The sequence below is a fragment of the Tursiops truncatus genome, chromosome 10 (genome assembly GCF_011762595.2).
Source record: "Tursiops truncatus isolate mTurTru1 chromosome 10, mTurTru1.mat.Y, whole genome shotgun sequence".
NCBI lineage: Eukaryota > Metazoa > Chordata > Mammalia > Artiodactyla > Delphinidae > Tursiops > Tursiops truncatus.
Genome location: NC_047043.1, coordinates 79,168,108 through 79,194,460, shown reverse-complemented (window position 1 = coordinate 79,194,460; position 26,353 = coordinate 79,168,108). Strand labels below are relative to the sequence as shown.

Below are 26,353 nucleotides of genomic sequence, written 5' to 3'. Positions count from 1 at the left end.
AGGTCATGAGGCTGCCCTCCACAGAACTTTTGGGACAACGGACCCTCTGAAATTAGCCTGGCTATGAAAGCAGCTGTGATTTTGCTCCCCGTTTCCATCTTACTGGAATAACCACACTGCCCCACAATGCTTCGCCACATCTAATTTGGCCTAGATCATGAGGAAAATGAATACTGAAAGGGTGAGGTAAAGAGTATAATCGGTTCACCTTGCTTAGACTCCATCTAAAATTCACAGTAACTAAAATAATTTAGGAGAACATAAGGGATAAGCATGCAATCTCCACAAAAATCAAATGGAGTAAAAACCATGTGACAGCATTCACAAAATCTAAAGATCACACATAATCTATCTTATCACGCATGGATTCAAACTTCAATCTCATTCTAATGGGCTACCGCGAGGGAGATGAAACTATTTTAAAGAAAAAACTGTATACAGAATAAATGTATGAGTTTCCTGGTGACTCTCACTAAGGCTTCAATGTATTTTCTTATTGAAACAATCAAACAAGCTCTTGGCAAAAAGATTTGATATTGGTGTCAGAACGATGTAAGAAGTGAAACTATTTATAATGTAAAAATTTTGTTTAAAGCAGATACATCACTTCTTATTTTTCTCATTCTGAAAAGAAGCGATGTTTCATTTAGCGCGAAAAGATTTGATATTGGTGTCAGAACGATGTAAGAGTTGAAACTATTTATAATGTAAAAATGTTGTTTAAAGCAAATACGTCACTTCTTATTTTTCTCATTTTGAAAAGAAGCGATGTTTCATTTAGCAGTAACTCTTCTCTCATTCTATGAGAGAATCTGTACAAAAGCAATATTTCAACTAAAATCAGTTCTGAAGGATATTTTTATGAAAATGCATAATGCAGAAGACCCCAATTAAATTTCCAACAAAGCACTGCCATCTTGAGTAAACAAAGTCATCTCACTAGGGGCACACTTTTTGCAAGAAATGCAGCCTAGAAATTAATTACTAGTGTGACATATGTCAAAACAAATTTTTAGGGCTTCCCTGGTGGCGCAGTGGTTGAGAGTCCGCCTGCTGATGCAGGGGACACGGGTTCGTGCCCCGGTCCGGGAGGATCCCACATACCGCGGCGCGGCTGGGCCCGTGAGCCATGGCCGCTGAGCCTGTGCGTCTGGAGCCTGTGCTCCGCAACGGGAGAGGCCACAACAGTGAGAGGCCCGCGTACCACCAAAAAAAAAAATATTTTTAAAGAACAGAATGCAGTTGTAAACATGTGTTTTATCTATTTGTATGCATAACCAGTATTCTCTGGCATGTAAATACATTCATTTATTCAGCATCTCTCAGAAAAACAAAAAAAGGTTTATCGTCGTCTCTTTTTGCACCTCACCGAGGTGAAACCTGAGTAAATAACATGTGTTTAGTGAGTGGGAAAATAAGTACAGAATGAAGATACAGTGCAGGTGTTATTTTGAAAGGCAGAAGTCATCTTCACACAAATAACTAATTTTGAAACATTCAGTCTGCCTTCAGAAGTTTTTCCAAGATATACATCAACTACACCACACTACACTAAAGGTTATTACTTTGTGGAAATCAAAGCTTTAAATAACATGTAACAGTGCTGGTGTTTCATAAAGAAGACTGTAATCTACACTAACAACAAACAAGCAAACAAACAAAATAAACAAAAAGACTACCTGGGAGTAAAATTCAGACTTCAAAGATTTCAATATTCTGCTAATTATGACAATATGTATTTAAATTAAACACATTTTTATAAATGAGAATGTTTTAGCATCCAAGGGAAATCCAAACAGAAAACAAGGATTCAGAGCAGAGGTATGCTGAATCTCTTCTGTATTTTAATAGATTATGTCCTAATCCTTTTCACAATGTACACCTATATCAAATCATCACACTGTACACTACGAATGCCTCACAATTCTATTTGTCAATTATATGTCAAAAAGCTAAAAAACAAAAAACCCTAGGATTTAAACTCACTAAAAAAAAAAAAAAACTTATGTCCCAAACCAAACAAAGACTTCTCTTATATCCCATACCCCAGTTATCTATAAATCAACTTTTAAACTTCAAAACAGCCTCCTCTATATGAGCCAAAAATTAAAACATGCTTCCTGCAGTAATATATGTACTAAAATCACTTTGCTTTTTCAACCAAAAAAAGAAGACATTGACCACATATTGAACCGCAGAATTTCGGAACTGGAAGGCTTGCTCTGGGGGCACACTGCACTGCAAGTCACGGGCAGGGTCAGCTCTCCAGTGCAGACTGAACTTCCCAATTCATCATATTTTGCTATCAGGAAGACAAGAGCTAACTGCATGATTTTTCACATAAAAATAGACCTTTGGGACACTTGTCTCCCAGGGTGCTTCTTTCCTTACCAATTTTTCACTCATTCTGTATATTACAGTAATTAACTTGATATCTTACCCTTAGTAGTTATTTCTTCATATCTTAGCTATCACAGCCATGTAGCCGCCTATGATAAGACTGAAGCTCTAGGATGGGCCTTCTGACCACTGGGGCTGCTCTTTCAGCTGACCCATTCTACCCAGTCATCAGATGTAAGAGCCAAGATAAGACTAAACAGTGTTTTCAAAAGTGATCATCATTTCCCTTTGTAATTTTTTAAACCAGTCTCTCCAAATAAATTTACTAAACAAAGCATATCATTCTTTTGTAGTTCAATATTGGAAATTAAGTTACTTACCTCTCTTAAAACAGTGCTTTTGTAGCCTCGATATAATCCTTGGATGCCCTGAAACAAACAAAAAGCCAAGACCTCAGAAAGTTAGAATAGCAGAGACTTCTAAATGACATTCTGCACGACGCAGATTTACCTTTTCTAAAGTTTGAGTTTTGAAATATTCACAATGACTACAGTTCTATAAGAGGTTAAAGCTTTTAAACTGGCTTAAAGTACATAAAGCTCAGATCGGCTCCCTTTAAAATGGGAACATCTCTAACAATAAAGCTGACTACATATTAAACTTTACTTATTTTCAACATTTCTTCTCTTGAAAAAAAATACTTGAGAAGCTTTAAATAAACATATTTTCAAAACCAAATGCACACAGAATGCCAATTATCCTTTCACAAAAGAACAGAACTATATTTTATAGTTTCAACTATAAGACGTCACAATGCATGAATAATCTCTCAATAGTGAGAGATACCTCTAGACAAGCCTTGACTTATCTGTTTAACTATCCACACGATTCAACAGGGACCCTTTACTGAACTGATCTCAATCATACAATTAAACGCTCAATGTCTTCTCACCTAGGTGACAGAGGGATTAAGAATAAAACTTTTCTAGGGCTTCCCTGGTGGCGCAGTGGTTGGGAGTCCGCCTGCCGATGCAGCGGACACGGGTTCGTGCCCCAGTCCGAGAAGATCCCACATGCCGCGGAGCGGCTGGGCCCATGAGCCATGGCTGCTGAGCCTGCGCGTCCGGAGCCTGTGCTCCACAATGGGAGAGGCCACAACAGTGAGAGGCCCACTTCAAATAAAAAAATAAATAAATAAAAGAATAAACCTTTTCTAAAACCTAGACTCACTGAAATTTTCATGTGACTGATTCCATTTTAAAGAAAAAGAAGGGCTTCTGTACAAACTATAAAGAAGAGCAGCTCACTGGTCCCTAGCCACATGGCCAGCACACATGAAATTTGATCCACAGGTTAACATGAACCAGTACAAGAGGAATTACATTTTTATATAAACATTACGACATCGGTCACTAATATCAGTCCATTACCACAGGTCTCTTCCATGGGTCCTCAAATTCTATACTGATGTTTTAATATAATATCTTTATTCACTTTACATATTCACTATTTATTCCATATATGATTCCAAAAGAATGATAAGACTACTGCAATGTAGGACACACACTTAGTAGTGTGGTTGTTTAGAAATTTGAAAAAGAAATAAAAATGAAACTAAAAATTTTGAAAACAATGGAAAGGCAAAGATAATCTTAGCATAAAAAGTTGCTATAATTGGACAATAAATTTAGCTTTAAGGTCTCTTCTAAGGCTCCTAAGATGAGGGCCACAGTATTCCTATTAGCTGCCACACAATATTCTCAATAAGAGAGCTTAAAAACATATTCTCACCTCTTGACATAAGATGTTAGAGAAAATGTGAAATGTTCCTGAAGAAGCAGATACCTGTGCCCTCTGCTTAACTACTTCAGAAGGAACTCGAATCAGGCAAGCAACCTAAAATATACAAATTTAATTATATCCTTAAAAAGAAGTAACTGCTATGAAAAAGGAAACAGCTTCATAAACAAAAATTACAGTTAAACAAAAGCATAATGTACAGGCTCAGTTCAAGATGCGAAAAGTTGGGGTTTTTTTTCGGTTTTGTTTTGTTTTTTTAACCTAAAACACTTAGAGCATTACTGGACATGCATTGTGTTACCAACACAGAACCTCTCCTCCCTGATCCCACGTAGATCCTCCTACCTCCTGCCTCACTGCTCCAAACAAATCTGTCTGTAAGCCACTCGATGGGAAGAAGCACATGCACTCATTCTGAACTCCCAATACCTACGAGGACATCTAGCGGTCACATGACAGCCATTTCAAACATGTTTGCTCAATGAATGAATCAAAAGGGCCTTAGCTTTACTGGAGTAACACACATCAGTAGAGGCAAGACTGAAAAGCGGCTGGCTACCCCAAACCCTCCAACCCACCCCACCCCCAGCCTCGGCCAGCTCCCAACCGCAGCAACCCCCGACCTCCCCAACACCCAACAGCTGAGGAGTAACTCCAGGCACTCCCGGGCCCTGCTCCAGCATTTGAGTTGACGTAGGTCCCGACTAGTCAACAAACAATTGTAATATCACCCTTGGTGACATGCCAGGGTCAGTTACACGCCACTCAACCTCACACTTCCAGGACTCCGCCTTCAGTAGCCCACTTATCTTCAGAAATATTAAGAATTGGTCAAACCGGAAAGAACTGGTCTGCCCACTGAAGGACAGAAGGCAGGGGAAAGGGCAGCAGGCAACAGGGAGGGAGACATATAAACTGATATTTTAAACTGTTTTAATGGAAGTCCTGTATTGAAGCCTCTGTACACTAAGCAGCCTGTCAAGGATACGAACTTTTTTTCCAATGTGGAATTCACACACCTGACTCTGGTGTTCAGTATTTTGTATATGGTTAAGGAGATTAATTTTAAAACTTTCACAATATATATTTCATATACAAATATATGTATTTGAGGCACAGTAAGAAATGTGGACAATCTTCAGTGACACACGCAGCAAAATGGAAACAACAGGAAATTTAACAAAACCGTCCCACCAAACAGGATGTTTGCCCTTTTCAAGAGTCTCCTAATTCCTAATTTGAGATGACTACCCAATTTGGATATTATATAAGGCTTTGTCTTTCTAATGTTAAGTAGCTCTAAGGTACAAATCAGCAAACTTTTAATGTAAAAGATCAAATAGTAAATATTTTAGACTTTGCCAGCCAGATGGTCTCTGTCACAACGGTGCGACCATGCTGTGAGAACACAAAAGCAGCCATAGATAATAATGTGTAAGTGAATGGTGTGACTGTGTTCCAATAAAACCTTATTTATAAAGACAGGTGATGGTCTGCCAACCCCTGCTCTAGGTATAAACACTGGCAAATCCTTCTTTGGTATTAGCCTTGGTAAGAGCAGAGCAGGCACAGAACAGATGTAGGCCTCAGCAACCCCAGGAAACAAGGGATAGGGATGGCAGGTAATGTGATTCTAGGTGTCATGGAGTCAGCTAACAAGGGTGTATCACCTCTGAAAAGTAGCTCAAAAGGAATAGTACTTTATGTGGACGCACTCCAACTGATAGGGTCAGGATAACACACCAGTTGGAGTGCATTAATGACCTGAAGTTATTTTTCTCCCCAAACTGACAAGACTCACAAAACAATATAATCTAGTTTCTTTTTCTTCGTTCATCAAACATTTGAATGCCTTTTGTCTGCAAAGATATCTACAATTTGGGCCAATGTATCTTTCCACCCACAGTCTCCCTTCAAATTTACCTGATTCAGTTCAACAAAAACATGTAGAGCCAGACACTGCACAAGACACTGCCTGGTAAAGAAAACTAAGATGGTGCCCTGACTTCAAAGAACTCGCAGCCACATATAAACAGTTTCAATAATACTGATACATGGCAAGAGATAGAGTAAGATTAAAAAGAGGCAAAGACAAGTATCACAGTAAACGGAGAGGAGGGGTATTTAGTCCAACCTCCAGACTGAGGGAAAACTGCCAGAGATTATGCCTTCACAGAACCTTCCAAAGGAGCAAGAATTAGCTGGCAAGAAAGGTAAAAAGGGCATGATGGGGAGTGGAAACAGAAAAGCACACAATACGAAAGCAGGGTGCTCAGGGGTAACAGAACCATCCCATATCAAGTTAGCATTCTACAGTGTGTACCCACCCAAGCCATTCCATATCACCAAAACCTCAAGTTTAAGGTCAAGAGTAATGGGGAGTAAGACTGAACAGACGGCCAAGAAGGCCCTGTATGCCATGCAAGGAGCCTGGACTTCATCGCATAGACAATGGGACCAACTGCAACAGTTTAGGCGGAGGATCTGTAGCAACATGGGCGGAGCTGGAGGGCATTATGCTGAGCGAGATAAGTCAGAGAAAGCCAAATACTGTACGGTATCACTTAGATGTGGAATCTACCAAATACAACACACTAGTGAGTGCAACGAAAGAGAAGCTGACTCACAGATACAGATAATAAGCTAGTGGTTACCAGTGGGGAGAGGAAACAGGGGAGGGGCAATATAGAGGTAGGGGATTAAGAGTTACAAACTATTATGTATAAAATAAGCTACAAAGATATATTGTACAAACACAGGGATAGTTTGTGTTGTGTACAACACAGCCAATAGTTTACAATAACTATAAATGCAATATAACCTTTAAAAGTTGTAAACTACTATATTGTACACCTGTAACATATAAGTACATCAACTATACTTCAATAAAAAAATAAAATAAAATACACACAAAGTTTGGGCAGAGGAATCATAACCTGTGCTTTAGGGACATCACTCTGGCTGCAGTAGGTAGAAGAATAGTTGCAGGATAGAAGAGAAAGATAAGAAGCAAAGAGGAAAGACAAAAAGAAGGCAAGACACAAGCTCTGAGACTACTACAACAGTTCTATAGAAGATACCAGGAAATGAATGTGGCTCAGAGAAGAAGGTTCAAATTTGAGGGAAGAGTCAGGAGTAAAATGAAAGGACCTGGTGACTGGTAGGAGGTCAGGAGTGGGGAGAGAGTAAGATACTCCTACAATACAGTGGTGCCATTAAATGAGACCGGGGGGCAGAGGAGGAAAACAAGTTTAGAGCAAAAAGGATAAATTCACTCTGGGAAATGCTGAGCAGGAGAAATCTGTGGCACATATAAGGGGCTGTGTCTATCCAAGAAATTAATATCTGACTATAAAGCTAGAAAATAACAAGGCTAGAGATACAGATATAGGAGTCATCAGCACATAGGTGATGGCTGGAACCAAGAGAGTAGATTACCTAAATAAAGAGCAGGGCTTCCCTGGTGGCGCGGTGGTTGAGAGTCCGCCTGCCGATGCAGGGGACACGGGTTTGTGCCCCGGTCTGGGAGGATCCCACATGCCGCAGAGCGGCTGGGCCCGTGAGCCATGGCCGCGGAGCCTGCGTGTCCGGAGCCTGTGCTCCGCAACGGGAGAGGCCCCAAACTGGGTATAAATTATGTTACTTTCGGTAAGAGTGTAAACTTTTAAATCCATGCTAATAAACCAGGATAGAAAATTAAGGCCACTGAAACTTACATGAACCTTACAGGGCAGCTCCCAGCATCTAAAACTCATTACAGAAATGAAAATAAATAAATAAGAAAAGAAAGAAAAGGGTACTCTAACACCTTGTATTTTTCAACTCAAGAGGTCAAGAGTGAAATATGACCCCAATATGTCAAGAAAATACGAACTGTCCACTTTTGTGCCTTGGCATAAATATTCATAGAACTTCATGCTTCGTAACCCTCCGTGTTCTTACATTATATTTTTATTTCTTAAAAATACAGCAGCAGAAGAGAAATTTTGTAAAGGTTCTCAGATGAAAAACAATCTAACAGAAGAGGTACAAAGCACCCAGCATGGTTTCCTGACTTCCCCGGCATGGCAATTTTGGTGTAAGAGGCCACAAAGTAATGCCTCTATTTCCTTCAGCAACTCCCTTGCCTTCCATTTGGTTTTATATTAACTCTGATCTTTCTCAGATTTGAATCTGAGCCGCCACGGAGTATTTCACTGCACAGGAACAAAAACATGTTATAGTATCATGGTCCTATGAAAGGAAATAAAGGTAATGTCATCTGTGGGTCTTGGGGTAAAGCCATTCTTCAGAGCATCCTTTCCTCAGACGTCCGGGGTTCAGTATGAAACCATGACCCAGGGAGGGTGACATTTTCATTAAACCCAAAAATGGTGTATATGTTAAAGTTCTAACAAAAGACAACTAAAGCTTTCCATAAAGAAAATACATGTCCCCAGTGTTTTTTAAATCAGCATTAAAATGCAATACTGGCCTCAGTGGAATTTAACAAAAAATCTAAGGAACTTTAAATTGAGAATGATTACAATATTAAAGTTGCTAAGACTTTTCTTTCTTTAACATAAATAAAAACTTTTCTGATATGGTTTTCATTTTTGAAATGGAGAGCAGAATGTCTCCTTTTAGTATTCACTGACCACCAAGATGCAAAACTACAAGTCCTAAGACTGTATGAAAGGAAAAAAAATCACAGTGAACTCTGGCCTCACATTAGGTATTGTAAAATGAGTGAAGGCAGAGAGGAGAGAGAGAGAGAGAAAGATGCTGCTAAACTCCCTGGTTCATTCATTGCCCAAGCCAAGCTCCAGACTTCCACACATCACCTGCCAGCCATTTATAGGCTCACTTCCATCCTCTCACTCTTGAAATGCTCTTCAAAGTGGCTGGACATCACCCACAGTAACTTGTGTTAACACTGTATCTTTTACCCAACTACTTCAACATAGTTCATAAAAAAATACCCAACTTAAGACTTTTCCTTAGGAAACTTAATCAACAGCCTATAAATATTCGTCTCATATTAGAAGCTAATTATCTCAGTATTTAATATATAAATCAATCTGAGATAGAAGTTACCAAAGGTCAGGGAACTATTTGGCCTAGGGAGCAAGGGTAAAACCCAAACCTTTTGATTATCATCTCCAGAATTTTTTTTAATTGAAGTATAGTTGATTTACAGTGTTGTGTTAGTTTTTTGTACAGCAAATTGATTGCTATATATTTTATATATATATATATTCTTTTTCAGATTATTTTCCATCATAGTTTATTACAAGACATTGAATATAGTTCCCTGTGCTGTACAGTAGGTCTTTGTCGTTTATTTTATGTATAGTAGTCTGTATCTGCTAATCCCAAAATCCTAATTTGTCCCTCCCCCTGTTTCCCCTTTGGTAACCCTAAGTCTGTTTTCTATGTCTGCGAGTCAATTTCTGTTTTGTAAATAAGTTCATCTGTATCATTTTTTAGATTCCCCACATATAAGTAATATCATGATATTTGTTTTTCTTTTACTTACTTTACTTAATATGATAATCTCTAGGTCCATCCATGTTGCTACAAATGGCATTATGTCATTTTTTATGCCTGAGTAATATTCCATTCTGTGTGTGTTTGTGCATATACATATAATATATATGCATATATACTCACAACAACTTCTTTATCTGTTTATCTGTCGATGGACATGGACATTTAGGTTGCTTCCATGTCTTGGCTACTGTAAATAGTGTTGCTATGAACACTGGGATGCATGTATCTTTATCAATTATAGTTTTCTCCAGATACATGCCCAGGATTGGGATTGCTAGATCATACGGCAACTCTTTTTTTAGTTTTTTAAGGAAACTCCATACTGTTTTCCACAGTGGGTGTACCAATTTATGTTTCTACCAACAGTGTAGTAGGGTTCCCTTTTCTCCACACCCCCTGCAGCATTTATTGCTTGTAGACTTTTGGATGATGGCCACTCTGACCAATGTGAGGTGATACCTCATTATAGTTTTGATTTGCATTTCTCTAATAATTAACAATGTTGAGCATCTTTTCATGCGCCTATTGGCCACCTGGATGTCTTCTTTGGAGAAATGTCTATTTAGGTCTTCTGCCCATTTTTTGATTGAGTTGTTTGTTTTTCTGTTATTGAGCTATATCAACTATTTGTGTATTCTGGAAATTAAGCTCTTGTCAGTCACACTGTTTGCAAATATTTTCTCTGAGTCCACAGGATGTCTTTTTGTTTTGTTTATGGTTTCCTTTGCTGTACAAAAGCTTATAAGTTTGATTAGGTCCCATTTGTTTATTTCTGCTTTTATTTTTATTGCCCTGGGAGACTGATCCAGAATTATTTTTCATTAAAGGTACATCATGTTTACATGCGGCTAATGAGTTTAAAGGTTCCAGGTTTAATTATAAGCTAATTCTTCATGTTTAAACCAGCAACTCTATTATTAGTTCAACAGAAACTTAAGTAAGTTGAATAGAGCCAATCAAAGTTTAATCACATTCAAAGTAAAGCTAGTTTAGACTCTGCGGAGTAAACTCCAAGTGGCAAGTTAATGAGAGAGAGAATGAAAATTCAGGGCACTCTAAAATTTTTTTAAAAGCACAGTTTACTTACTTGTATTTTATTCCACATTCCCAAAATTCTTTCTAGAAAGCAGGATTCCAAATTAAGAACACCTAACATTATCTTTCTACACCACCATTTAAATTCAAAACCCCTACAAGTGAACAGTTCATCTGTTTGTCAATTCTGCCATCTGCTGGTTACAAATGGAATCACAGCTGTTGATAAAAAACGCAAAAGGTAATTGTTAAATCCAAATGTACCTTCCTTAGGGTTTTTTTTTTTTTTTTTTTAGGGTTTAAATTTTATCCACTCATACTGAGTTATAAGTTCACCATGCCTTTATTCCTTATAAATAAGCCTCTTTCCACGTATACAAATAGCCAATAGGCATGGAAAGAAAAAAAAAAAATTTGTAAGTATAGGTCTTCCCTTTCCTGACAAAACTAACGTTCTTGATAACCCAGACTCTAGACAAAAAGTTAACAGTCTTCTCAACAAAAATAATTTCTATCTTTTAGGCCCTGTGTCTTGAAGTTATTTATAGAATTTTACAGAACCCAGAGGTAAGCTTCAAACGGCTTTTTCACTTTTATAACTTTCTGTAACAGAATGGGGCCCTGATTTCACATTTGATGACACGTCTCCTGGATGGATTTATAGACTTCAACTAATATAAAATCTGAAAATGGAGGCGACTGTAATACTAACTACACTAATTCCCTATTGCTGCTGTGACAAATTACCACATAATTAGTGGCTTAAAACAACAAAAATCTATTCTAATTCTGGAGCTCAGAAGTCCAAAATGGGTCTAAGTGAGCTAAAAATCAAGGGGGCTTCTAGAAGCCCCCTGCATTCCTCGGTTTGTGGTCCCTTCTTCCGTCCTCAAGACAGCAGCTTAACATCCTAAAACCTCTCTAACACTCCCACTTCCCTCTTACAAGGAAACTTGTGATTACACTGGGCTCATCTGGATGATGCAAAAAAAAAATCTTCCCATCTCAAAATCCTCAACTTAATCACATCTGCAAAGTCCTTTTTGCCATGTTAGGTAACATGGCCACAGGTTTCAGGGACTAGGACATCTTAAGGGGGCCGCTGTTTTGCCCACCAATGTAACCAACGGCAAGTTTTAGAATCCTCACCTTGTCTTAGTTTAAGAAACCCAGAGTGATCTGAGTTCTTAGCATTACCCAAGTAATATACCTCCCATCTCCAGTTGTGCATCAGTTCTGCCATTTTTAAAAGATGACATAAAAAGTAGAAAATGAAGGTCTAATATTTGTCTTAACTATTCACTCTGCAATGGTGTTTTATTGCCCACAGCAGCTGGGAAACCTTGTGTACAGCACTAAACTTCTTTGAATTTCAATTTCTTCATTTTCTGAACTGACAGCCTTCCCAAAACTATAAAATTCTAAAAGTGTACTCCGAACAGCAATTTGTGTGACATGGGACCAGAACCAACACTTAATGAACACTTTATGTATCAGATGCTAGGCTTGAGCACTTTAGAAGTGCTGTATCACTTAAGCTTTGCAAGAACTGTGAGTGAGGTAGCATTAACCCGACTTTTCAAGATAAGGAAAACAACAGCTTGGTAAGCTTGCATAAAGGACCTATAGACACAGAGCAAATACACAGACAAGTCACCATTCTGACCCTCACCTGCGTAACTTGACAGCTCATGATCCATAAGCTGCCTCCTTTCAGAGGTCCTCAAAATATTCTCTACCTATTTAATCCATGTGTCCAACTTCTTTATATGCGCCTCAAGGACAGGGGTCAAAATTTCTTATTGTTTCTTAGCACCAATCACAGCACTAGATATATAATAGGCACTCATATATCTACAAGTATTCAATTACAAACCAAAGCAAATTTGTGACAGCGGCATTTAATTCATTATGCTACCAAGAACGCTACTCTTAACAATATGTTAAAAAATAAAGTTTTGTCACTGACAAAGTGCAGACTCCCACAGAAGCGGTTAATCTTAACTTCATCTTGGAGAGAAGTATTCGGTTTTTCCATTAACAGTGAGGTGGTGGTACTGACCAAGTAACATTCTTGTGGTTTAAGTAGGATTCTCCAGCTTCATCATCCTACATGAAAATCATACTCATTGTTTCTATAAAGCTAAACTTAATTTGTGTAGCATAAACTGACACTGCTCTTAAAGAAAAAGCCAACATGGAGCTCCCCTGCCCTCCCACGCACTAACTACACAAGACGATCGATGAAACGCACGGGCCGAGCTCGTGAGTCAACACCACCTGAAGGAATGCTGCACACCACATCAGAGAGAACAAGTCCACACGACAGAAAACAGTCTGAAATGCGGCGGAGAAAGAAGCCATCGGGAAAGTGGAGGGACGGTGGGTAAGCTGCTCCCTGACAAGTGCCTCTGCAAAAAGTCTCTCAGCACATCCATGCGAGTACTTTAAGGAATGACCACCAGCAGGATCATCACTGCACAGGGGTCCTGCCAGGCCCTGCCCTCTTCCTCCCCTTACCACTGTCAGCTCGGGCTCAGAGGGTTGGGACAGCTGGAGAGCTGGGGTGTGCTTCTGAGCTGAGCTCGGGAGACGGACAGCAAGCTCAGCATGCACACACCACAGACACACAACGAGAGGACACAGGTACCCACGAGGAAAGAGGCACTGAAGGAACGCTGCCAGAAGGGCTTTTAAAGGAAGAACCTCCGCCTTGATTCTCGTCAACTCACCTTCTCCCTCTGCATCCCCTGCCCTGCCTCAGCGGAGGCTCTAGTCATCTCTCTCCTCGGGATTTCTGCAACAGTGTCCTCCCCTCCATTCACACACCACGCCCAACTCCACACAGCTGCCAAAGGATGTTCTTAAAACACCAACCAGTGGTGCTCTCCTGCTCAGCCCTTCAGAGGATAACAGGCAAAACCTCCTCACCAGAGCAGGCAGGGCCCTCCGGGACGACCGGGTCACATCTGTGCTCCACATGAAACTGGAAGGCGTCGAACAAGGGCTTTGCCTAAGTTCAATGGCCCTCCTTGGACTCGCCCGCCTAACAATCATCGTCCAAAACGCAGCTCAAGGACTAGCTATTCTCTGAGGCCCTTCCTGAATCAACATCCATCCACCCATCTAATCCACTTCCCTTCAGGCTCTTGTACTTACTTTTCTTAAAATACCTGTAACCCTTTAGTGTACTTCCATACTTACATGTCCATCTGCACGTCTAGACTGCAACTCTCTAAAGGCAGTATCTTGTCATTTTATCCTCAGTGCCGAGAACACACTAGGCCGTCTTAAGATCTAAATCCACACTGGCAGGTAAGGACAACAAAAGTGGTGGAGGAAACTAAGAGGAGCTGAACAAAAGCAGCTGATGTAAAAGGAATCGAAGAGGTCCAAGTGGGGAAAGGACACAAAAAGGAAAGGCAACGGAAAGGAAGTTATTTTTTGCAATTCTGTAGAAAATTCTTTGTGTAATTCTTATGATTTAGCATTCCTAAGAAGGAATTACAAAGTCTGTCTGCCTTATGTACTTAATGTTCTGAAGTGAAAAAAAGCTCCCAGGCACAATGGAAAATGAACAGATAGGAGAACAGGGCAAAAGGCCCCCTTGGGAGAGGCACGTGCTTAGATGCATCAGAAAGCAAAGTCCCTGTGTGAGTGTGGCTGGGTATCTAACAGTTCGCTTGCAGCTTCTAATGGTACAGCGAATTTCCTAGCACTGTCTCTACCCTCCTGCCTCCGTGCATCTTGACACACACAGGCATTTTCATCTGCAGCATTCCTGAGAGCTTCCTTCTGACTTGACAGTGACACTGCACTTCAGGGATACCCATCTTATTTTCCACTCAACTTATCTTCCATGACTCAATTATACAACTGCACAAGAGTCTGACACGCTGCTAACACAAGGGCAAATGAGAGTTCCTCTCTGTTAATTTATGGATGTTTCAAAACATATCATGATCATTTCAAAAGATGAAAAACATTTCAAAAGTTGTTAACCTTTCTTCTATTGTTTTGCTCAGTGGTTCTTAGAAAAGGCCAGTAGAGATCATAAAAAACACTATGCGTACACTTTAAACCATGATATTAACAGCATAGTTAAAAAGAACTTAAATCCCTCCTAGGGAAAACACAATGATAAGCAGCACATGCCCCATGCCGTGCAGCTGATAACACTCCTGACAACGATGCATCTAGTCCTCCAAGCAGCCGATTCAGCGGGGAAGCTGAATCAAAACGACGTGCTTACCCCATATTCTGATGTTCAACGAGCCCCTCAAATGACTGCAGTACACTGCCATCCTCTAAACTTACCAGTTTATTAAACTAGGATTTTTTAGTAGGCCTAAAAGTATGTAATTCTGAGGAAAACAAAAGGAATCATACTTTTGATCAGTGTGCTCCACACCTACTAAAATATTCTTATGCACATGACCGCCAAGTCAACTCAATAGAAATATTTACCCCTGGGGTATAAATCAAAATTTTTGAGAATCCTTTATGAGTGGTGCTTATATATCACTGAACACCAGAAACAACTAGGAATCTTGTTTAAAATGCAGGGCCCACGGCACCACCTCCAAAAATCTTTATTTGTAACCTGCTGCCCAGGCAAATGATTCTAAAGCAGGTGCTCCCTGGGCCACACGGTTGTGTGAAGTACTGTTACAGAGGCTGTCAGAAAAGCACTTACGAAACATGGTATCACTGAGTTCCTAGCTTTCTCAATCCCAAGTTAGAACAGGACTGGAAAGAAAAATCTACCAGCATCTATGTGTGTAAGGACATCCACAGACATCACCCATGAGCACATTAAATTCACAGGGGCCACTTTAGCAGCAAAGAAATTTTAATAATTTTTCTATTTCTGAAAACAATATTAACTAAGTCCGTAAGTAGGATAAGACCCAGAAAAAGTCAAATGCTAAAGTTGAAAAAAAAAAAATCACTACCACTGCAATGTTATAGCATCTGTTATACTAAAGTAAACCCACCCCAACCCTTCTGATCTAATTACAGATTCTACTTCTCACAGGGCATTTTCTGTGTCTGATGAAAACGGAGCTGTAAAATAATTGAGGCAGGGATTTAGAGATTTGGTACAGCAAACCTAATAAAAATGGCACAAACGGGACTCTTCTCAGTGTTGTTACATATTAAATCTTATTTGATCGATCTTACTGTATTCCAAATCACAAACATAAGGTAGAAGCTTGTAATTATAGTTTTATTGATTTCTCATTAACTTTTAATCAAGCTGCTGCTACAGGGAATGGTTATCACAGCAGTGTTCTTTTGTTTCTAAGTTTCACACACTTACCATCACTACAACAAAGTAACTGTGGACACATTCAATGCCAACAAAAATATAGTATTGTTTCTAAGGAATGTGTCTGCAACATAACCATCTTATATCAGCGCAGATGTGTTACAGAACAATGACTGCACTAAGCTATATCTCATTTTCTCTTGGTCTCTTTATACCTTTCTGATCACTGACAGAAATAAATGTTCTTTGTTTTATATTCCTTATTTGTTCCTCCTAAATTCATCTGTTTCTTTCTCTTACTTACAGCAACCACACTTGGCTGAGTCTGCAACCAATTTATGCTCTATGAAACTGAAAGCAAATTACTAAAACAGAAAGGCAGTAGGTACGTGTCTGAAGCATTTATTAAGAACAATGATACTGAATGGTTGCAGGAAGTTTTTTAAGAAAGTTTAAAGATTACAGGAGCACCAGAACCACATTTCACAAACTTCATAAATCTAACAAAATTCTTAGCATACTAAACTGTAACTGAATTAAAATCAAATAAAGTCAACAGCAAGAGATGTTTCACAGGTGAAATCCTCAATCTGTGTACCTGCTGCTGATCAGTTCTCCTCTGAAGGCTCTCCAGGCATCACAGAAACTATAAAAAGGCATCTGACATGAGGCCTTACTGCCTAAGGGAGCATGGAAACCATAAGAGACACAATAAAGATAAAAATGTCCTAGAATTATTTATTTCCAGTCTTACAGATACCTATTTCCTAACTCTAAAGTCTACCTACGCCACTTTCTATGCCCAACAGTTCACACAGAATATTACATTTAAAAGGCTCCAATTTTTTTAAAAATACCAGTTACAGATATTAACATATTGGAATACAGTGTTTTCTACAAATGGAAAGCTGCATCACTAACATGACGGATCTAACAGCTACCCTTTGCCCTATTTAATTATACCACTTTATATATTCTTCCTAAGTCTAAGAGACAGAAATTTTATAAATTGAAGAAAGTCTATCCTCCAACATGGCAAACCAGCTTTCAAGCAAGATGGCCCTGTGGGAAATGAAAAAAAAGTGGCCAAGTTCTTTTTGCTGCTTGCTCTCAGCAGCAAAATAGAAAATGTAAACCAAGTGAACTTACGAGGATATATTTAAACTAAATCAGAGCAACAGGCAATTCTAAAATAGAGGCAAGAGCAGTCAAAGGGACAGAATTTTTACAAGCTGGGAGACAATGAAACTCTGACACACCATTTGTTATTCTTGAGTATATATACTCGAAAATAACTGCATGCAATGAGGTTCTAAGATCAGAACATAATCACAAAAACACAATCTAAACCAAGGATAATGGGTTCAAAGATTTTTTTACATTAAATATATATTGCTTTTAAATAGCAGACTAAACCAATATTCAGGCAGAATTCAAGCACTGGAGTCCTTACTTTGGGTAAGAGTGGGGGGAATGAAAATTCCCAGAAATTGTACACAAATTGTCCGTATGTTCACTTTCGTGGAAAGACAACCACAGATTTCACGAGATTCCTAAAGGGGTCTCTGGCTCATAAAGGAACTACTACTTTATGCTCCTTGTTCCTCAAAAATTAATATATTGTGGGATTCCCTGGTGGCGCAGTGGTTGAGAATCAGCCTGCTAATGCAGGGGACACGGATTCGAGCCCTGGTCTGGGAGAATCCCACATGCCACGGAGCAACTAGGCCCGTGAGCCACAACTACTGAGCCTGCGCATCTGGAGCCTGTGCTCCGCAACGGGAGAGGCCGCGATAGTGAGAGGCCCGCGCACTGCGATGAAGAGTGGCGCCGGCTTGCCACAAGTAGAGAAAGCCCTCGCACAGAAACAAAGACCCAACACAGCAAAAATAAATTAATTAATAAAAAATTTAAAAAAATTAATATATTGTTAGTCTCATCACACTAAAAAGCTCAGTAAATTATGAAGGCAATTTTTTTTTTAATCCATAGTTAGCTTAGGTTCTGCAAAATCATTTTTAAACCAATGACAAAAGGAAGTTTTATAGAAAACACTTCCGTGTATTTAGTGTCTTTCAGGCTAATTTCTTTCAACATTCTCTTCAAGGAACCATCCAAATGATTTCTTAGATCAAGGAATTCATTGTATAGTAACGGGAAAGTATAAAATTATATATATATATATATCCCAGATATAAATAAATAAATGCAAAAATGCTGAAGAAGACCAGAGGTCATCTTTTTTTCCTATTACACATCATAACCTCAACAATTCAAATTATCACATGAAAAGGGAGACCCTCGCTTTTCTTGAAAACTGAGATTATTTCCTCCATAATTCCTTTTCTCCTGGATTGTCCAAATATATTAGTATCTGATATGTGTTCATCAACCAAAATGATATAATTAATATGACTTTTCTTTACAATAATTTATAAAGAAATTATCTTAACACTTCCCTACTCATTCTATGAGTCCAGTTTTACCTTGATACCAAAACCAGTCAAAGACACAAGAAAAGATAACTACAGACCAGTATCTCTTATGAACAAACTAAGTCCTCAACAAAACACTAGTACATAAATCTAGCACTATATAAACAGTATTATATACCATGATCAAGTGAGTTTTAACATTTGGGTTGCAAATGCAAGAGTGGTTTAACATTTGAAGATCAATTAATGTAATACACCATATCAGTAAAATAAAGAATAAAACCACATGATTATCTCAACAGATGAACAAAAGGCACTGACAAAATGTAACCTTTTATGACAGAAATAGTACTGAAACACTAAATACTTTCTTCCTAAGATCAGAAACAAGATAAGGATGTCCACTCTCACCACTCCTATTCAACACTGTAGTACAGCTTCTAACCAGAGCAGTTAGGCAAGAAAATGAAATAAAAGACATATAGATTGTACAGAAATAAGTAAAACTAGCTCTATGTGCAGATGATACGATCTTGTATATAGAAAATCTTTAAGAATCCACTAAACTTTAGAACTAATTAATTCAGCAAGGTTGGAGGATACAAGATCAATATACAAAAATGAATTTATTTCTGTACAGTAGCAATAAACTAACTGAAAATGAAATGAAAAAAGTTCAATTTACAATAACATCAAAAAGAATAAATTACTTAGGAATAAATTTAACAAAAGAAGTGTAAAACGTATACTGTGGAACTACGAAACACTGTTAAAAGAAATTACAGAAGTCCTAAAGAAATGAAAAGACAGCCTATGTTTGTGGATTGGAAAATTTAAGCATTTTTGTTAAGATGGTATGCTCCCCAAATTAATTTGCAGATTCAATGTTATCCCTATCAAAATCTCAGTTGCTTTTTTTGCAAGCTCATTTTGCAAGAAATTGACAAGCTCATTCTAAAATTCACATGAGTTCCCTGGTGGCCTAGTGGTTAGGATTCCGGGCTTTCACTGCCATGGTGCGGGTTCAATCCCTGGTTGGGGAACTGAGATCCAGCAAGCCGTGAGGTGAGGCAAAAAAAAAAAAAAATTCACATAAAAATGCAAAAGACCCAGAAGAGGCAACACAATCCTGACAGAGAAGAACAAAGCTGGAGGACTCACACTTCTGATTTCAAAACTTACTACAAAGCTGTGGTAATCAAGGCTCTGTGGTAGTAGCATAAGGATAGATGTAGAAATCCACAGAATAGAACAGGGTCCACAAATAAACCCCACCTTTACGTCAATTAGTATTTGACAAGGGTGCCAAGGCAATTCCATGGGTAAAGAATAGTTTAGCAAACGGCACTAGGTCAACTGGATATACACACGCAAAAGAATAAAGTTAGACCGCAGCCTCAAACCAGATAAAAAAATTAACTCAAAATGGATCAAAGACCTAAAAATATGAGTTAAAACTATAAAACTCTTGAAAGAAAACATAGGTATAAATATCTTCATGATCTCAGATTAGGCAATGGTTTCTTAGATACGACATCAAAGCACAAGCAATGTAAGATAAAACAGATAAACTGGACATCATCAAAATTTAGAACTTATGCTTCAAAGGACACCATTAAGTGAAAAAAATGCACCAGAATGGGAAAAAGTTTTGCCAATATATAAAGAGCTCCTACAACTTATTAACAAAAATACAACCTAATTAAAGAATGAGCAAAGGAGACTCATAGACATTTCTCCAAAGGAGATATGTAAATAACCAATAAGCACATGAAAAGATGCTCAAAATCATTAGTTACCAGGGAAATGCAAGTCAAAATCACAATAAGATACCACTGAATATCTATTTGTTTGTTATAATTAAAAAGACAGGTAGGGGCTTCCCTGGTGGCGCAGTGGTTGACAGTCCACCTGCCAATGCAGGCGACACGGGTTCAAGCCCTGGTCTGGGAAGATCCCACAAGCCGCGGAGCAACTGGGCCCGTGAGCCACAACTACTGAGCCTGCGCATCTGGAGCCTGTGCTCCGCAACAAGAGAGGCCGTGACGGTGAGAGGCCCATGCACCGCGATGAAGAGTGGCTCCCACTCGCCGCAACTGGAGAAAGCCCTCACACAGAAACAAAGACCCAACATAGCCAAAAATAAATTAATTAATTAATTTTTTAAAAAAGAAATGTTTAAAAAAAGAAAAAGACAGGTAACACCAAGTGGTGTCAAGGATGTGCAGAAGAAACTGGAACTCTTACACACTGCTGGTGGGAATGTAAAATGGTGCAGCCACTTCGGAAAACAGCCTTGGCGAGTTCCTCAGATGGTTAAAAATAAAGTTACCATATGACTGATATTTCCACTCCTAGGTATGTATCCAAGAAAATCAAAAACATAGGCAATTGATGATACCTGCTATAGCATAGATGAAATCTTGAAAATGTAAGTGAAAGAAGCCAGTCATGGAAGACCAGATTGTAAGGATTCCACATTTTTTGTTTTTATCTTTCAAGAATTTGTCAAATTTATTACCATACGGTTTTCATAATATTCTCTTCTTATTCCTTTCTAACAGCGTAATACAACAGAATTTGCATATTATAAAATTCATCCATTTTAAGGATACAATTCAATGGTTTTTAATATATTCAGAGACATGTGCAACCATCATCCTAGTCAATGTTAGAACATTTTCATCACCTCAGAAAGAAACTTGGTAGGATTCCATGTATATGAAATGTCCAGAATAGGCAGATCTATACAGACAGAGTAGGTCAGTGGTTGTTGCCTAAGGTGAGAACGTTGGGGGAAATGGGAAGTGACTGCTAATGGGTACGAGGTTTCTTGTCGGGGCGATGATGATGCTCTAAAACTGACTGTGGCGATGGCTGCAGCTGTGAGTACAGCAAAAATAATTGACCTGTACACTTTAAATGGATAAATCATACAGTATGTGAATTACATCTCAAAACAGTTATTATTTTTTTAGTTGTTTTCTCCTTTTTTCTGGTTTTTTTTTTTTTTTTGGCCGTGCCATGCGGCTCACAGGATCTTAGTTCCCCGACCAGAGATTGAACCCATGCATCCTCGGCAGAGAAAGCATAGAGTGCTAACCACTGGACCGCCAGGGAATTCCACAAAGTGCAATCTCTCTCTTTCATCACCCTCATGCACCATATTCTCAAGAGAAGAAAATTAAGTTACAAAACAGTTTGTAGATTCTCATCCAAATTTTCTAAAGGAAAATAGTGCGCAGAAAACAAAACCACAATATATCACAGTTGTTTCTTATGTAAGTCTTATAAAGGCTGATTCATTTTTCTAACTTCCTAACATAAATACATACCACTACTTTATTAAATGTAAAACATTATATATTACTTGACAAAATGATAAAAGACTTATAAACCGAGACCCTTCTCTTCACTTTCTTGTCCGTTCCTGTTAATGCACCCTGCCCCTAACAACGTTCTGGGATTATTAAAATAGACTAGATAGGAGATAAGCAGATACATAGATACATACATACAAAACAAACAAGACAATGTGATTTGAAAGTAACAATAGTAAAGGACAATTTCTGGGTGGATACACAAAAATAATTTTAATTGAAGTTGTCCATTAGTAGTAGGCAGGAGGAACTGGAAAAAGGTAAGTGGGTGAGGGGGTGGGAAAGCTCTTATTTGTATTATACTCTTCTCTGTGTTAGTTTAGAAAAAATATATATTCCTGTATTATTATTTTTTGTTTTGTTTTGTTTTGCGGTACGCGGGCCTCTCACTGTTGTGGCCTCTCCCGTTGTGGAGTACAGGCTCCGGACGCGCAGGCTCAGCGGCCATGGCTCACGGGCCCAGCCGCTCCGCGGCATGCGGGATCTTCCCGGACCGGGGCACGAACCCGTGTACCCTGCATCGGCAGGCGGACTCTCAACCACTGCGCCACCAGGGAAGCCCTCCTGTATTATTTTTTAATTACAAATATTTTACCACATACATTATGATTTACTGGCTCATGAATTATTTACAGAAGAGTTGGATAATTTTTTAAACACACAGGAGGGATGGACTGCCTGTGTTTTCATCATTGCTTTCCAATTTTACTTCATTATAATCAGACACCAAATGATCTGTATGACATTATCTCTACACTATTTGTTGAAAGTTGCTTTGTGGACTATTGGGTCACACACTTTTATTAATGTTCCAAGTGTGCTTGAAAAAAATGAATAATCTTTAGCAGTTAAGTGCAGAACTCCAAACACATCCATTAGACCATTCTTGCCATTGTGTTGCTCAAATCTTCTACGGTCTTAACAAGTTACCTGCCTGGTCCTAAGACTTTTACGGATAGATGTGAATAACTCCAATGAAGATAGTAATTGTATTCATTTTTCATTATAATTCTAGCAACATTTTGCTTTATATCTTGAGACTATGCTATTTAGTTCAGGTTTACTACATCTCCCAGGAGAATTGTTCCTCATATCATTATACAGTGGTCTCCTTGTTTTTTGCTTTCAGTCTTTTTTTTTTCCCTTGATCTGATATTAACATTACTATCAGCTCTCTTTCAGCTACTCTTTCTGAATCCGTTAGGGTTGATCAGAGAAGTAGAACCACTAAGAATGGTAAGAATAAGAAGCTATTACAGGGATATAAACAGTAATTGTGGGAGCTGGTTAAGCAACTTATGTAGAACTGTTGCTTCTGCATCTAGTGTTGGGACAGAAACTTAGAAGGCATGCAATCAGGAAGGAAACATGGATGTGAAATGGGGAAGAGCAAGGACAAACTGGAATTCGCATTCTCCCTCACCAACCTCAATGATGTGGGTGACCTACAACATAAATTGGCACCCTTCACGACAGAGCCCACACAACTGACTCAAAATTTAGAGAAGCTGAAGGAGAAGACTCAGTGAGAGTTGGAGGAGCTGGAGGCTTGACTGCTGCCTGAAGCCAACAGATCAGTGATGAGGTGTATGAACTGCAGCAGTGCCTGACCTCCCACCAACCTTCTGAGCATGAATACAACCACTGCTTTACTTCCACCTTACAAATCTTGAGCAATTTTCTCTTGTAGCCAGGCTAACCTGGAACCCTCCTGGAAAGGGTGTTCTAGGAAATAGACTTCCAGCTCAATTATGCTGACCCAACATGAAGCCGCCAAAATTTGCATGGATATTTTCCTCTACCTCTTTAATTTTATGCTTTCTGTATAATTATGTTTGAGGTGTGTCTCTTGTAAATAGCAGATAGCTGGATTTTTCTTTCATCCTATATAGACTTTCAACTATCATGTTTAATCCATTTACATTTATTGGGATTTATGACTTTCATAACTTAAAACAGAATTGTCTTTTAAAAATGAAATGAAGTAATACCTGTACTGAAGATATCTGCATACTTTGCATTTCTGAAGTATTTTATACACATAACTTATTACCTACCACTTCTCCAGCAGAGGCAGCCAACATATGCTTCACAGGCATCAAATACGAAGATGAATCAGTGTGCAAAAACCATTTCACATATTCATAGGTGATGAAAAAGGCAGCAGCTGAAATTTAAAACAAACCAGTCTTTCACAAAGTTTAAATATATATGTAAACTGTTAACAGATATGTTTCTTGAAAAAAATTACAACTCTAGTTATTAAATTATAACAGATAAAGATAATAATAAATATAAGTAATATAAATAAGTATAAATTATAAATAAATACTGAACTATAAATATTTATAAATATATATTATTTATATAATATATACATATATATGTATATATTATATATGAATATATTTATAACTATAGATAAATATAAATAAAGATAAAGTAATAATACGTACTATTCCCCCCCAACCCCTTCACTCTTGCAGATTTGACTGAGCCCACGTTACATGCCTGACTTTGGACATAAAAACATGCAGATCCCTGCCCTGAGGAAGACTAACAGCTAACCTGGCATTTACCAGTTTGTACTGATAAGTCACTTTAACACTTTTTAGTTAAGTTTTTTGGAAAAGGATATGAATTTCTGTGATGCAAAACATCTTTATATATGGCCATAAAATAATCAGCTACACTGATTTCTAGACAGGTTAAAATTGCAAACACATATCTTAACCAAATAAAGCATCTATTCCATAATGTTGTGTTGCTGGTTACTCAAAATAACCATGGCTACTTTTTACTACATCAACTCACTTTTACATCAAGGAAACAATCAACTACTGTATTAAAACTGGAAATCAAAATCTCTAAAAAGCTACCCCTAGGGCTTCCCTGGTGGCGCAGTGGTTGAGAGTCTGCCTGCCAATGTAGGGGACACGGGTTCGTGCCCCGGTCCGGGAAGATCCCACATGCCGCGGAGCGGCTGGGCCCATGAGCCATGGCCGCTGGGCCTGCGCGTCCGGAACCTGTGCTCCACAACGGGAGAGGCCACAACAGTGAGAGGCCCGTGTACCGCAAAAAAAAAAAAAAGCTACCCCTATGACCATGAACTAATCTTAGCTGCACAGGAAGGCTTTAAGCCTTGCCACGTATTGTTCATAAAAAGATGTTCATCACTCACGTAAAAGGTGAGGCACGAAAGATAAATAAATGGCAAATTCACCTTTCGAAAGGCATTTGAACATGTCACACAGTAAAGTCTGAAACACTCAGAAAAAGAGCTTGGTAGTGAAAATCAGTTCTCCACAGTTAAAGTCAACAAGCTTGTAAACACCCCAGTGGCTAACAAACAAACAGCAGGCCAAATGAGGAGGCACACTGTCCCCGGATGAGTAATGACCATGCAAGCAGTTGTATATAGTTAATGCAGGTCCCAATTCCCACTTGTGATTCTTATTTAGGCTGTTCCTACTTTGGCCTACTCACTAAATAGGCTAGAGTATCTCCAGTCGCATTCGGCTGTAAGTTCTACCTGCTACACGTTCCACCCACCCACCCCCACCCCCCAGGAGTGAAAACAAAACAAAAAACTATGGTTTTTCTACATTCCCTTCTAAACATGAAGGGTCTTGAATACAGGTCTTTTCCTCTCTTCTTTCGACCCTCAGTCCCTTCCATACCCCCTGCACAATATGTTCTCAAAAAAGTCTACAAGCCTCTGAATGTTACACTGGTGCACTGTACTCTGTCTAAAACCTTAACCAATAGCAAAAATTGTTTAAAGTGCCACGTAAAAAGTTTCAATTCACCAAAAATTTGCAGAAAAACAGAAAGGCCATTTCTGAAACGCTGACACTCTGACTCTTTATCCAGCATCTCCCATTCAAAGATATTCCGTGGATGTCAAAAAAAGAAAAAGAAAAGCAGGGCAAGAAGAACACCACTTTCTCAAACTTACAAAAATTCAAAACCACATTCTGTATGTAAAGTCCTGCTGACAAGAATCTAAACCAGCCCTGTGAGCTTAATGGAGCACCATGTACCCTGTAGACCATCACTAATACTTCATCTACCAACAATTCCTACGTAATACGTAAGAGAAAAAAGAATATTTACAATGATGAGGGAGGCATCATAAGAATGGATGACCAAAAGACAGGGACTTAGTAACATATTTCTTTGCAATTCCCTAGTTCAGAGGTTCCCAAACTTGTCTACATATAAAAATTACCTGGGGATTTTTTTTTTTTAACCTCCAAAGCCCAGGCCACACCTCAGGCCAACTAAATCCCAAATCTCTGGGAGTGGGACAGCAGTACTTTCTTTAAAAAAAAAAAAAAAAAATCTCTTCAGGTGATCAGGTGATTGCAACACAGACCAATTTAGGAACCAAGGCGCATCTCCCACATATAGAGCTATTCTTGGCATGGAGTGGGTCCTCAATAGCGACTTGTTATGATCAATTACTGAAAATTAAGACATAAAATAATTCAAGGATAACCTCAAAACAGTTGGCTGCTCTAAGGATGGCTCAGGAAGATAAACTAAAGGACCAAAAA

General features: G+C 38.7%; 1 protein-coding gene across 7 annotated transcripts in view; it reads right to left on the bottom strand.

Moving 5' to 3' along the window:
• The window catches only part of SLC25A26 (solute carrier family 25 member 26), a 139,946-nt gene that overhangs the window by 99,162 nt on the left and 14,431 nt on the right, over nucleotides 1-26,353 (bottom strand). For 5 of the 7 annotated variants that reach the window (XR_012323882.1, XM_073787526.1, XM_019947617.3 and 2 more), the window contains 3 exons: nucleotides 23,852-23,961; nucleotides 4,132-4,236; nucleotides 2,721-2,768 (listed from right to left, as the gene is read on the bottom strand). Coding sequence is in view for 6 of the 7 variants with exons in the window: in XM_073787526.1 (XP_073643627.1) it covers nucleotides 2,721-2,768; nucleotides 4,132-4,236; nucleotides 23,852-23,961 (263 nt within the window). In the remaining variant the exon portion in view is untranslated. The remainder of the gene's footprint in view (nucleotides 1-2,720; nucleotides 2,769-4,131; nucleotides 4,237-23,851; nucleotides 23,962-26,353) is intronic. The other 2 variants (XM_073787527.1, XM_073787528.1) reach the window with 2 other exon arrangements.